This window comes from Pleuronectes platessa, chromosome 5 (assembly GCF_947347685.1).
Source record: "Pleuronectes platessa chromosome 5, fPlePla1.1, whole genome shotgun sequence".
NCBI lineage: Eukaryota > Metazoa > Chordata > Actinopteri > Pleuronectiformes > Pleuronectidae > Pleuronectes > Pleuronectes platessa.
Window position 1 is genome coordinate 5,353,998 of NC_070630.1, and position 14,689 is coordinate 5,368,686.

Genomic DNA, 14,689 nt, shown 5'->3' on the forward strand with positions numbered 1-14,689 from the left:
GAGCGGCCTGCCAAATATGAAAGACCCACCGAGACACACACATACATGTGCAAGCACACGCATGCACACACAGCCCATCATCTGTTATTGTGGATCTATTCCCATGAAAGACCAAAGAGCCTCCTGCTCCGGCTTCTGGGAACCATTAGAGAGGGGATCGGTTACGCGTGTTTATGTGTACGCACGTGTGTCTGTGTGTAGGCACGCACATGTGTGTGTGTGTGTGTGTGTGTGTGTGCGCTCGCATGAGACCCTGTCACTTACTCAGCACTGACCTTGGGCTATTTGGTCCTGTGGGCTTTGTTGTGGTGTTTGAGACACGTGTCGGCGATGGCTCCGCCTTCGCCTTCAAGTCGCCAACCGGCGTGCCCCCTGGAGCTGATGGGGATGGAAACATTCAGGGGCTGTCATGCATGTCACTTCTGGTTCAGCCCTGTGTGTGCACTCATCTTGAAGTGTTTTCATGCACACTGGTTATTTGTTAGAATCATGACAGAGTTAATCCTCTGAGCACCTGGTTTGCTTCTGTTTGGGGGTCAGCGACCAGAGACCTGGGACCATCTCCACTCACTCTGTTTTCATTTCTGTGGCACCACAGTTAACCACAACAGAGAGAACCATCCAGCTATTATTAGGAGTCTATAATGTCATGGCGTGAGACCTACTCTCATCACTCATTGTCGAGGGGAGGTCATTAATTTCACTTTCTGTTCAAAGGGAGGGTGGACGGGTGATCGCCTCTCTGCAAAAGGCGTTTAGGGATTAACGGATTAAATGTTGTTAAAAGAATAAAACCTCTGCATGTAAGAGGAGAAAGATGTGTTTGTTGTTGGAGCAACCTCGGCTAACCCTGATACTACAAACCAAAGTGTTGGCGCCACAGACCACATAGGTTTAAGATGCTGGAATTGAAAACATCCCAAAAATAAAAGACTTTCCCCTGTTTCCCACTGCATTTTTTGTGCTGCCCATGTGTTATCAGTGACCAGGGATACGACAGGACCTAAGGACTCAAAAACTGGTGAAAATATTTCTGCCTGTAACTCTGACCAGATTAAAAGCTTGGGGGCAAATTATCTCAATCCAAGCAAAATACAAAGCAAAACAAAAAAAAAGTTAGAAACCAAAACAGCCCGGGCCGACTCTTTCTTTAACAGTTGCAGCCCGTTTTTAAAGCTTGAAATTGAAATTGAATCAATGCAAGTTCTACCCTCTTAAGGCAGGATAATGAAAAGGCGAGGGTGCCCCTAATTTCTACAGAGCACGGCAGGCCTGGCCCTTGCGTGTCTAGAGCGTGTGTTTACTGCTCTCCTCTTGACGGCTGCGGCATTCCCCAATGGAAAATCTCGTAAACTGTGGCCAGACCGTCGGCCTGTAAGAGACGCGGTGGTGGTGGTAGCACTCAGGTAGGCAAAACTGTGTGTGTGTGGAGCAGATTAACTCTGATTTGGCCCTCACACGGCAACTTTTCACACTCGCTTTTTATATCACTCGACTACACACAACCGTGGAAAGTGTTGCGTTTGATTGCCTTTGATAGCATGCCTTTATACCGTAGCTGTCGTGTGTAACTGCCTCTGGGAAAGAGGCTGTAATGAAGAACACCCAACCACACTCACACACACACACGCACACATACACGCACACAGGAAATCTCTCCTCACGTTTCACCCCCCCGATTCTTCTCTCTGCAGGCTCTCTGTCGATCTTCAAACCTCTGGACCGTGAGGAGCAAGACGTCTTTAACCTTACGATAATCGCCGAGGATCATGGGACGCCGCGGCATTACCGCAGCAGCCAGCTGCTGTGCGTCCATGTGATCGATGTGAATGACGAGGTGCCCTGGTTTGAGGAGAGCCAGTACGAAGCCCAGATTTCTGAAAACCAGCCTCCGGGAACCAGTGTGGTGACGGTTTCCGCTTCTGATCTGGACCAAGGTGAGTCATAAACAACTTTTCCTCTCATGGGTTTTTTTTAACCAACACTTGGCACCGACTTGGTAATTTGCTGTTCAAAACAAGGTTTGGATAAAACAAAAAGCTACATTTTCAAAACAAGGCTTAAGGGATAAAACTTACTTCTAACCCTTGTTTCAATGTCACTTAAATGACTGTTTTTGATGTGAAACAGATCCTAAGAACATGTTTAAACCTAATCATAGAAATGCTGATTATACAGCGTGTCTAGTTACATGTAACCGAGACATCTGAAAAAAAAACTTTAATCCAAATTTAGCCTGATCTTCTGAACCACAAACTACCTGAATCATACATGTACTGTTGGCTCCAAATGATGTTGCTAAGTGGTCTTACCCTTTTAGGCCCGATCATACGTGTGTGTGTGGATTAAGTGTCAAGAGATACCAAACTGTGCTGCATCAGCAATTACTTAAACGCCTGCAATTACCCGCGGGCCTTCATAAGCTAACGTCTGTAACGTGTTCTCATTACAGACGTTAGCAGTTGTTTTTAATTGAAGACTACACAGGAGAATGGGGGGAGGGGGGAGCATTCCCCTAGAGTTAGTCAGAAGCGCATAAAACAGAAGGATTATAAAGTCTTGCTCCAAAAGCGATTAGTGAGGCAAAATAGGTGAGGTTGCCAGACTGCTCTGTGCTAGCACGCTATCTGGCATTCAGAAACCTGAGGGTGTGCCGGCACTGCCAAACACTGACACGGGTTAACTAATGACAAACAAACAATTAACTATACATGCTATTGGCGAGAGACATGTAAATATTATCCAACGGCTTGATCTTGTCAAGTGTAAATTAACTTTTTGTAAGTAATTCATTGATTTCATTTCATTACAATTAATATGTTTGGAAATAAGCTACAGTCACTTTGTGTGTTTTGCTGCAGGAACCAATGGGAAGGTGACGTATGGTGGTATCTCAGTGGACGTCTTCCACATCAACCCAGTGACGGGCATCATAACAACCACGGGGCCTCTGGACAGGGAGGTCCAAGAATACTACACTGTGACAGGTACTGCTTATGACTTTCAAATACATACTATTGCTGCATATCACAATTATTGATTATCATTATCGCAATTAATGTTGTGTTCTTTATTCTGTTTTGTCAGTTTATGCAAAAGACGGAGGCCTCTTACCCAACTATGCTAAAGCAACAGTGAGGATCAGAGTCCTCGATGAGAATGACAACGCCCCTGTGTTTGGACGTCTCTACTACAGCATAGAGTTGCCTGAAAACCTGGAAGCTTCGCCTCTGTTCACCCTCAGAGCCACTGATCAAGATGCAGGAGACAGTGGGGAGATAAAGTACAGAATTACAGGTGAGGATTTGTTTCAGATGCGCTCGCAGCTCAAGTTCTATAATGCAACATTTGTATAACTCAGGGCAATGATGCAGCAAACTCAGAAACTAAATGAATGGTTGCTTCCCTTGCAGCTGGAGACCCATCTGGAGACTTCCACTTGGACGGGCGATCAGGAGTGCTGTCCACTTTGAGGCCTCTGGATCGGGAGAGGATGGCTAGTCACACCCTAACAGTCACAGCTCAGGACCAGGGCCACCCTCCCCTCAGCAGCACCACCACCGTGGAGGTTACTGTGCTCGACATCAACGACCACAGCCCCCAGTTTCAGAGCAGCAGCTACACAGCAGACATTTCAGAAGACGTTTCCATTGGCTCCCTGGTCCTTGAGGTGAAAGCCATCGACCTGGACCAGGGCTCAAACAGCCAGGTGATGTACTCTCTGAGCAGGGGCTCCAAGAGTATGTTCATCATCGATGAGAACACGGGCCGCATTATCACAGCAGCGCCCCTGGACAGAGAGAGAACTGCTTCTTACACCTTCGAGGTGTGTGCCACTGACTCCTCCCCAGCGAACCCTCGCAATTCCACTGCTCAAGTGACCGTCTACATTCAAGACGTGAACGACAACGCTCCCTTTTTCATTCTGGACCCGCTCATTGTGAACATCTCCGCCAGTAGCGTGTCTAGCCGGCGTGTGCTGGCCACCATGAGGGCGGAGGACAAGGACTTTGGGGCAAACGGCTCGGTTTTTTATCGTTTTGCCAACCCTGTGAGGGGTTTTACCATCAACTCGCTGACAGGAGATATCCAGGCCACCGAGAACATGCAAACTCTGACCCAGAGCCAAAGGACTTTGATCATTCAGGCCATGGACCAAGGCAACCCGGCTCAGTCCTCCCTCGGAGTGGTTATCATTTACATACGGGAGCAGAGCTACAGAGGGATTCGTTTCTCCCGCACAGCTCGAGATGTCAGTCTGCAAGAGAACGCAGCCAAAGGTTTGCATGACGTTGGACAATTTCCACCTTTTACCGCTTTTTTTTTTTAATTAAAAAGTAGAGTTGAAATGTTTGACCCTGTTTTTAACTTTGCAGGCACAGTAGTAACACAGACTCAGGCCCAGTACCCCGATGGCTCCCAATCTGGCATCAGCTACAGTATTTTCAGTGGAAACAGGAAGCAGTCTTTTGGAATCAACGCCATCACCGGTAAGTGCAGAGACAGCAGCACCGACGACAACACGATGTACTCTACATGCACAGAGACTCATTGTTATTTTTGTGAATTAGGTGAAATATGGGTCCAGAAATCCGAAGTCCTAGACTATGAGGAGACCCCGAAACTCCGCCTTGTGGTGAAAGCTGAGACGGCATCCTCCAGCTCCTACATGGCTGTCAACTTGATCCTGCAGGACGTCAACGACAACTTGCCACGCTTCCAACTCCAGAACTACGTTGCCTACATCAGAGAGGCACAGGGATACGATTTTCCCATTATCCAGGTACAGTAGCCGGGCCCCCCCACACGTTTATTATGCTTGGCTGTGTGAAGTTGTCGAAACAGAAAGCACTCAAGCCTCAGAAACCTGGACAGTTTCAGTGGAGTGGAGAAATGACCTCATTCCTTTGACTTTGTTCTCAGTGTCTCTGCTGAATATATGAAAACCTTTTTTGTCCTGAAGCCAGATCCGTATAGAACTTTATGTGAACTCTTGACTTCCAAGTCCAATTTTACTCACTAGTAAATCCCTTCTGTTGAATACTTCTGTATTATTAACGTGGGTTGCTATATTTCTTCAGGTTGCAGCGAACGACCTGGATCAGGGTCAGAACGGTCAGGTGACCTACTCCATCAGGTCATCGACCATGAGCGGCTTGTTTAAGATCGACCCGCTGACCGGAAGCATCACCACAGCAGCCATTATGGACCGAGAGATCTGGACGCAGACAAAGTGAGTTTTATATTATTGTCATGTGGTTCTCCTCCGCTTACCATTATTATTTATTAAATTGTCTCTCTGTTGGAATAGATGTTTCCATGTTTGCCCTCTCTGCTCTGAAAATGCTTTCACGTATGGAAAAAAAATGAGTTTATCATGTTATCAAACCTATATAAAAAACATATTTCCCCTTAAGCTTGTTTTGATTGATTTATTATTTTCAAATCTGAATCTTTTTATTACTTTTAATAGAAACAATGACTCTCATATATTGTATTCTAAAACTAAAAACAGGCGGATCTTGGTGGGGGGTGGAACAGTATGCAGCCATATGTTATTCATAAAGTCACAGACACTTACACAGATTTTGTGGCACTAGACTTGTTGTAACGGCAACAGACCGGGGATCCCCGCGGCTGGCTGGCTCTGCCACTCTCACTGTCATCATCATCGACCTCAACGACAACAGCCCCATGATTCCTCTGCATCGAGAGATCCACGTGCCCGAGGGTAAGTCGGCTTCACAGGGAAGTTAGTCCAGCGATCTTATCGGGAAGCATCACGTCACTTTCCCCCGGCAGCTTGCGCAGCGCAGCTCAGTGAGAAAAGTCTGACCCTATTAGTTCCTCTGTTCATTTCCTGTCTATTAGATCAAGGCTTTTCCAGAACAGGATATATTTTTTTAAAACAGAAAAAATCTAAAGTCTCTACAACTTCAATATTTGTTCTTCCTCTCTTGTCTTCCCGCTTTATTCTCACACATACAGACACGCTAATTGGCACAGTCATCACAACTGTGACAGGGAACGACGTGGACTCGGGGCCGGCCCTCTCCTACACACTACACCTGGACACAAGCAGCGAAGGCCTGTTTGGAATCCACCGTTACGGAGGAGGAGTATCGCTGACTGGCCCTCTGGACTACGAGGAGCGGACCTGGTACACGCTGACCATCCGCTCGTCCGACTCCAGGCATCAGAGCGAGGCCAACCTCACCGTGCTGGTGGATGATGTGAACGATAACGCCCCCACCTTTACTCAAGACTTGTATCAGGTGCGGCTGCATTCACACAATCTGTCTGTAGAGCACTGGCATATTTGTTTAATTGCATCTCTAACGGCTATAAATATGTCTGTGTTGTGTTTTTATCAACAGGTGACCGTCTCAGAGCACCTCCCAGCAGGCAGTGCCGTCATCACGGTAACAGCCACTGACCGAGACTCTGGGGAGAACGGGAAGATTACCTACAGGGTCATGTCATCAACTAGGGGCGTCTTCTACATTGACCCAAACAATGGTGAGATCACTGTCTGCACATTTATGGTGGTTTATAGTCATTTTCTGACCAGAGCTCCCTGTAATCATGGGTTATTCCCTCAAGCTCTACTTATATGCACATTTGGGGTTTGGACATAAGCCATTGCAAAAGATATTTAATCATTTTGTTCATTAAAAGTCATTGAAAACCCAGATTTCATGTTATTTGGCTCAGATGTTTTGCTTGAGATAGCATCTGAAATGAGTGTGTTATAAAAGAGGACTCTTTCTTCGCCTAAGGTTATCCTGTCTCCTATTCTCAAGTGGAATTCCTTTGCTTCGAATAATATTCCCTTTAAACAGAACATGCTTAAACCTATTTGGTAATTAAGTTAATTAAACAGCGAATCACCCTGTGTATTGACTGGCTTTGTTAATTAACGTGATGAGGTCTAGACAGATGATTAAAATAAAGTCGCTCTTTTCATTCTGTTTCCTCACAGGGACTTTGTTCATCAACCAAAAAACTGAATTTGATCTCGAGAATCCCTCTATCCTGGTGCTGATCGAGGCGAAGGACCAGGGCACGCCACCGCTCTCATCCATCGCCACCGTCCAGGTCCAAGTGTCTGATGTCAATGACAACACCCCCATCTTCCACCAGTCGGAGTACAGAGTCACTGTGTCTGAAGACGGCCTTCCTGGATCAACTGTTCTGATCTTAGAAGCTGTAGACGGAGATTTGTCTCGGGAAAACTGTGGTTTCGATTTCGCTATTGCCAGTGGCAACTTGGGTAATGCCTTCCAGATTGAGAGCAGCGTGCGCTTCTTGGAGGGCCAGGGCTTCCAGACGGTCGGCAGCCTGATCCTGGTGGAGGAGCTGGACTTTGAGGCGGTGCCCAGTTATAACCTGACTGTTGTGGTGTCCGATCGAGGAATCCCTCAACGTAGCTCCAGCGTGCCTATCCTTATCAGCGTTTCGGACGCCAACGACAACCCTCCAGCTTTCAGCCGGTCGGAGTACAGCGTGGTGCTGAGTGAAGGTGCGGCAGCAGGGACAGAGATCTTGCATCTATCTGCCACAGATCCGGACTCTGCTCCCAATGGAGAGGTGCAGTACTTCATAAGCTCAGGGGACGAGACGCACATTTTCCAGGTGGACCAGTGGACCGGAGCCTTGAAGCTGCAGAGACCTCTGGACAGCGAGAGACAGTTGAAGCATATCATTGTTGTTCAGGCCACTGATGGGCAAGGGCACTATGCTCTGGCCCCAGTCAGAATTGAGGTGAAGGACATCAATGACAACCGCCCCTACTTTCCCCTCAAACTTGTAACTGCAAGCATCAGGGAGAATCAGCCCCAGAACACATTAGTCACCATGCTGCATGCAATCGACCACGACAGAGGTGTGTTTGGACAGTTGAGGTACTACATGTTGGACAACTCTCAAGAGGGAAAAGACGCATTCCTCATCAACCAAACTTCAGGGGAAGTGCGGACTCGCTCCACGTTTGACTTTGAGAAGGTAACCTCCCTGGATTTTGTGGCTGTGGCCATGGATGCCGGCAACTATTCTGCCAGTGTAACGGTCCAGGTCTATGTCACGGGGGAGGATGAATACGATCCTGTCTTCACATCCTCAGAGTTCTTGTTTGAAGTGCCTGAGGGAGCAAAGAAAGGTCAGATTATTGGCAAAGTACAAGCCAGAGATGAGGACGGAGGTGTGGACGGCATTGTTCTCTATTCCCTCGAAGACAGTTCGCCATATTTTGAGGTCAACAAATCAACAGGAGCTGTCTCCTTAAAGATGGACAGCTATAGTTCCCATGCGAGTCGCTCTAAAAGAGATGTGCGTCTGATGACACTGGACGTGACGGCTCACAGCCCCCTGGAGACATCACGCAAAGCTGTGGCGAAAGTTTCCGTAGACGTGACCCACACGTCATTTGGTCTCACGACAGACATGAACATGCTGCTCATCGGTGTCATTGCTGTTTCATTGGGGGCCATCGTCATTCTAACCGTAATTGCCGTGGCATTGTTTTGTGTGAAAATAAGACGTAGGAAGAAGGAGAAGAAAGCAAACAAACGAGCACCAACATCAGGCACGATGCTGCACAAGTTCGAGGAAACTAAAATAACAGTAAATGAGATGATTTACCACCAGGCCCTTCCTGGATACACAACGAGTCAAAGCGGGGGTGGTGGGGGTCCGTTCCCTCGTGGTGGATCCCTGGATCCCTCCCATTCCAGTGGGCGTGGCTCTGCAGAGGCCGAGGCAGCGGAGGATGATGAGATCAGAATGATCAACGAATACCCACGAGTGTCGAGCATCTCCTCGTCCATGCAGGAGCGCATCTCAGCCCGGGGGCCGGACTCCGGAATCCAACAGGATGCAGACCAGCTGTCGGACGTGTCCTGTGAGCCGTCCATAGACTGGTTCAAAGGGAAGAAACTTGGCAGTCTGAATAGTACTTTGTTGGCAGGCCAGGTGCCAGTGTACAGGGACGACGGGGGAGGGTATGTGAGTGTGGGACGGGGACTCAGCATCTCACAGCCTAAAGACTATACCTTTCCAGAGGATGGGAAGCCAGCTGTGGACGGCTCCCTAACAGCCATCGTGGCCAGTGACGAGGAGCTGAGGGGCAGCTATAACTGGGACTACCTGCTTAACTGGTGTCCCCAGTTCCAACCCTTAGCCAACGTTTTCACTGAAATAGCGCGATTAAAAGATGAGACCGCTCCCCCTCAGTCCCGCAGGTCATTTCAACACAAAGCGAAGGCCGAGTCGAGGATCGACCCCCCGCCTCTCATAACCTCTGTGGCCCACCCGGGGGCCAAAACTGTTCCTACAAAGCCCGCCGTATCGAGGACGTTCCCACACTTGTCTTCTTTCCGACGATCTCCCATCAGCGCTGAGGGGTCGATCTCCTCGGTCGCCATGTCTCCCAGTTTCTCGCCCTCTCTGTCTCCACTGGCAGCTCGTTCTCCTGCTGTCACGCCCTTCAGCGTCTCGCAGGGACCCTCTGCCTCCATGATCAGCGCAAACGAACACAATTTAGAACACAGCGAGGAGGCAGAGCTGAGGATTTGAATTCTGAAGCATGAATAAAAACTGAGGTCAGAGCTGTCCCAGACCTATTCTACTGTATGACCACAGGGGCTGCAACTTGAAATGAGTCAATCTCATTCTTATTCTCCATCTTCAGAGAACAAGTACAAAAGGTTACATTAAGAAGTCCAAATAACTGAAGTTGTGGTGCTTACTGGAAAAACTGAACTACAGGACTAACAGGCCAAAACGGACCATGCCTTTTGTGAATGTGTGTGTGTGTGTGTGTGCTTGTGTTTGCGTGTGTGTCTGTAAGAAACTCCTTATTCCTCTGTTGATCAGTGTTAATTTGCACATTCGAATAGGGATTCATAGATGATGTCAATATTTTGTACAAAAGCATTGTCTATATTTTTATACTTACATGTGGTTTCTGACAAGAAATGGCATTGAAGTGTCAAAAAAAGGTTGTTACAACCTCAGAATATATTTCTATATTTGTATATTTGTAGCTTGTACTGTATACTTGTTTGTACTGTATGTTTTATCTCCTGTAATTCTTAACCTTGTGGTTTTAAATGAAGCTCTCCATTAATGCTTTATGAAATTGGGATTTTTCTTTTTACTGATTATTGTAAATATTTATAGAAGAAAAGGCATCCGTGCTTGACAAATGAGAACATCAGTCAGAATAGCGCTTTGTGTGATCAGACTTTCTCGGGATCCCGTGTTTGATCTCATATCAAAAGGTAATCATTGAATGTGAATTGTTGGAAGAACATTGTCTCGGTCCTGTTTCTGCTGAGGAAGATGAAGCTCGACGTCCGATGATCCCGTCCTTCAGGTTCTCTGGCTTTAATTGTCTCACCATGGGCCTTACTGCGTTTTTTCCATTTTGTATTTGTGAAAGAAAATAACTTGCACGAGGCAAAACAATGAGCGGCTATGTATGTAAATTTGCTCCAACAGCAGCCTTATCATTCCAGAGAATGGAAGCAGATCTCGATAATGTGTTTAACTCATCTAATTAGTCAGTAAAATATGACAGAAACCCGTTTCACACACTCACACTCGATTTGCCTTGCGACTGGATGCAAATGTATAATTCTCCCACTTGCCCGCGCTGACTGGAAGTGAATGGGAGGCTGAGGATCATCCCCTGAAACATTGCCGTATGTGAGCTTGGGCCCTAGATCAGCGATATCTTGACACCAATTTCTGTCTTGATCACTTTTATTGTATAGATTCACACCCAAACTGTAATGAATGTTTTTCTTATGGACCACAATTCACCCCGGCCTTTCAAAGGCACTAAAAACGATACTGTGTGGATGGAAGTATGTTTAAGTGCATCTATGAATGTTCAAACACTACCAGAGAATGTTTCCTCGTCAATCAGAAGAAGTTCATGTCATGTACATGTTCAGCCAAAATATTTTTTACACAGATGCCTACAGCATAAATGTATTCATGACCGGAAGTGTATTTTTGGCCAAAAGGAAAAAGCATGTAAATTTGTATTATTAACTACCTGGAGCTCTGTCTTTGCTCTGTCTGTTTGCGTCTTATAATTACTGTAAGTATTTTTTTATTTTTCTTCAACCCCAGTTTTTCACTCGTACATTAAGCAACACTAACATTTTACAGTAGTTTTATTTATTATAAAAGGTAAACCTCTGATGGATTTGGTAAATTATTTACGAGGAGGCTATTTTGACCACGGCCAAATACACATGAACACTACCTGTTTGATAGAACGAGGGTACCGTTGTTGTTTGTATCGTTTTGTTGTTGTTGCATTGAACAGTTTTACCTGCCACTTACATTTCATTTTTCCTGTGTGTATTACGGTGCCATAAAGATTAGAAATTCCTCCAAATGTTCTCACGTGTCGTTTCGAAGCCTGTCCAGTTTGAGCAAAGTGCCTGATTAAAGTCCTTATGTGAACACCTCGTCCCCTCTGTCGCATCTTTCTCTGCTCAGAGTCACGGTGAAAGTTACTGCGTACTAATCCATGAAGGTGTTTTGGAAATTTCAGGTGAAAGATCCAATACCTGACCCGTGTTCCACCCCGAGGGCTCATGCATCGAGCTCCTCTGAACACTGATGCTCCGCTCAACGGTATTTTCTGCAGATTTTAAATGCAGCTAAAGCCTCCAGCACTACTCTGTAACCTCAGGCTTATCCCTCTGCATAAACACTACAACTCAAAACCCCCCCGAGTCCCAGGGGCAACAGGATAAACGGAGAAATGCAATCCCTCCATCAGCCTGCAGATCAGTCCCAGTGTTGTCCCGATCTTAAGAAAACATCTCTTAAATGGACGATATTGGATTTAATGATAGCCATTAAGTGTTATTTAAAACTTGATAGGTGTGTATGATGAAACTCGATCACAATACGAAAACCATTTGCCCTCAGATGCGGTCGTTAAAAACAGCCATGAAAACAATTATATTATATTTTGTTCTGTCGGACATTCTGAAAGAAATGTTTCTTTCTTTAACGTTGTGAGATTGTTTTTATAGTATTCTTGTTGTTTTCTAAGAGAATAGTTAGTGGATCGTAATGTAAAATATTTATGTGTGTGTGCAATTTGGTGCAAATCCAAATAAATATCTGGATCTAGTCATTTCAAATGTGGTTTCTAGTTCTACCTTTGAGGTGTTAGTTCAAATTAGCTCCACATTAAAATCTAATACCCCTCCTGAAATTTTGGCAACAAAGAAAAATCTGATTTGCATTTTGCTTTGCGGCTCAGAATTAATTATCGTGTTCTACCAACGACACCAAACTCCAGGTCACATCTCAGGTTCTTTATATTTGTATGAAACTGTATGTTTATGCATGAAGTTGACTTTCTCCCAATTAGTATCCCATCTCTGTTACTGTTTGTGTACTTATCTTCATTATGCTCCAGCGTGAATATATCAGTCCTCAGCTGTTTTCTTACTAATTTCTCATGGAACATGTAAGAGCAGCAGGGGTGAATACAGAAAATGATTTTAAGAAATCCAGGTGCAAACAAACAGGCTTTATCTTTTCATCTCTTTTCCACCTCTGTGGTTGCGACTCAATTCTGTCTCTCAAACGATACTGTGGAAATATCACTTGTTTTACCCCGGTGAACTTTTCAACATCACAAAGTTCAAGCAGGGTAATAATCCAAAACTTTCCCTCTGGAGAAATGCATTTATCAGAAAATCGTTTGAACCTATTTTATGATTAATGCATGACATTAATGTTTCTAAATAGTGTAATTTTTCTCATATCCACTCCCACCTGCACATTTGCATCATTCCCGTCTCGCCCAGGGCCGGACGACGCTCCCGCTGCCTGATGAAACCGAGCTGAAACCGGACCGGCAGTGTGTGCACGCTCCGAGGCCTGCCTCCAACTGGTTGTGCAGCTGAAACCCAAACCCTGTAGTATTCTGAGCAATAACATAAACAGCGAGGCAAATTCATGTGAGTGTGTGTGTGTGTTTTCCTTCCCTGGCTGGAAATATGGGCGGAGATGGGCCTGATTGGACAGTCCTTCTGATGATACTCAGGTTATGAGGTGAGCGGCGTGTCCCAAACCGAGCACCTTGGATCGGAGGCCAGTATATACACAACAGAACTCAGATTATATATGAGTGAGAGGGCAAAAGCCAAGTCATTACTCAAAGATTAAATTAAAGGCTGCGAGCTAACCAAATGAAATCTATAATTTTCCCGTCAACACAGAGTGGATACGCAGGAGGCTGCTCCGTTAACATGCAATCACCAGAGCCAGGCGGCGCTTTTTCCCTTCGACCGACTCGACCTCTGCAGATCTCTCATAGAGCCGTCACAACTGTCATGTTTTCATGATACTGAAAAGAACACTCCCTTTTATTTGCTCACCTGGATATTTATTTCATTTTATCATTATCAAGACTATTTTTCACGATCACTTCAGGCGATTCACACTTGGGGAGAAACACCTAAATCACAGCAAACAGCAAAAACACATTATTGCATTTTGTATTCTCCTTTATGTCATGAGCTTTAGGTTGTGCCTATGATCCTTTAAGATGCAGAGATACTTCGAAAAATGATGAGGGAATAACTTTCTGATAGACATAAGCTTTGGATTTAGTGTTGTTGTTTGCAGACAAACTATTTTGCTGACCTTCTCATTTGACTTGGAGTTTGGTGAAAGTTTGGTGAAAGTTATTTTGTACACTTTTGTATATGTACACACGTTTGTATACTTTTTGTAACACGCCTGTTGCACAAGCCGAGTTCCAGGTAAGACGTAAGACTGCCAACAAGTTGCTGTTACATTTTGAAAAAGCTTTAAAATAACTTCTGTGTGTTCTTTTTCAACTTTAGGAGGTAGTGTCTGTTCTTGTTGTAATAAAAAACGATCGCATCGCAATGATTCAACAGAACATGAGGATAACAACCACTTACCAGCACCATTATTTACCTTTAAATGTTTTAGAGGCACACTCATTTGTATTCAACTCCCCGTTCCTGCTCAAAGCTGCATTTCCACAGAGAAGGGGCTCGTGCCTTTGAAATCCTGAAACCTGCCGGAGAACAAAAGTGTTGTTGTTCACATTGATCAGTTCCACACTTTGATCAAAGAATATGCTAATCAACTAATTTCATGCATTGTTGAGTAGTTTGCCTTTTGTCACCGGTGTAGCCGCCTCCTGGATAAATGCAATATTCTCTGTTCTCACGCAACAAGAAGAGAATGACTTGTTTCTGCTCTGGTAACGTCCTGTTTCCTGTCGTATTTGTGAAGGGTTTCATGTTGAGCAATAATTCATGGGCTGGTTGTTCCATCAAAAAGCTGTAGGAGGTGCATAACTACATGATTACCTGGTTCCACATTGGTAAACATCTTCTAGTCATTTTTTTTTTTGTCATTATGGTGTATTGAAGGTTTGGCAAATCCTTTTCCCTTGTTTTATAATTAATTTAACAGTGGCTAACTCTAGGATATATCGTTTAAATTATCCATTGGTGCTTGCCCTATAAACTAACCGAGGATGTGTTGTGTATATACATATTTATATATATTTAGTATAAAGTGCAGAAGTCCCTACCTCAACCCTATTTAGTCACATGCTGATATTGATTCTTTTCAGACTAAGCTTGATATCTGGCAATTCTAAAATTAT

At 45.1% G+C, this 14,689-nt stretch overlaps 1 protein-coding gene across 1 annotated transcript in view; it reads left to right on the forward strand.

The window, feature by feature from the left end:
- Window positions 1-11,480, forward strand: part of LOC128440422 (protocadherin-16-like) — a 64,293-nt gene extending 52,813 nt beyond the window's left edge. Inside the window, 12 exon segments of the mRNA XM_053423120.1 lie at window positions 1,695-1,937; window positions 2,862-2,987; window positions 3,088-3,297; window positions 3,414-4,280; window positions 4,377-4,490; window positions 4,572-4,783; window positions 5,082-5,233; window positions 5,601-5,731; window positions 5,989-6,275; window positions 6,378-6,519; window positions 6,983-9,239; window positions 9,273-11,480. Coding sequence (XP_053279095.1) covers window positions 1,695-1,937; window positions 2,862-2,987; window positions 3,088-3,297; window positions 3,414-4,280; window positions 4,377-4,490; window positions 4,572-4,783; window positions 5,082-5,233; window positions 5,601-5,731; window positions 5,989-6,275; window positions 6,378-6,519; window positions 6,983-9,239; window positions 9,273-9,573 — 5,042 coding nt within the window. The 3' untranslated portion in view covers window positions 9,574-11,480.
- Window positions 11,481-14,689: the final 3,209 nt, after the last annotated feature.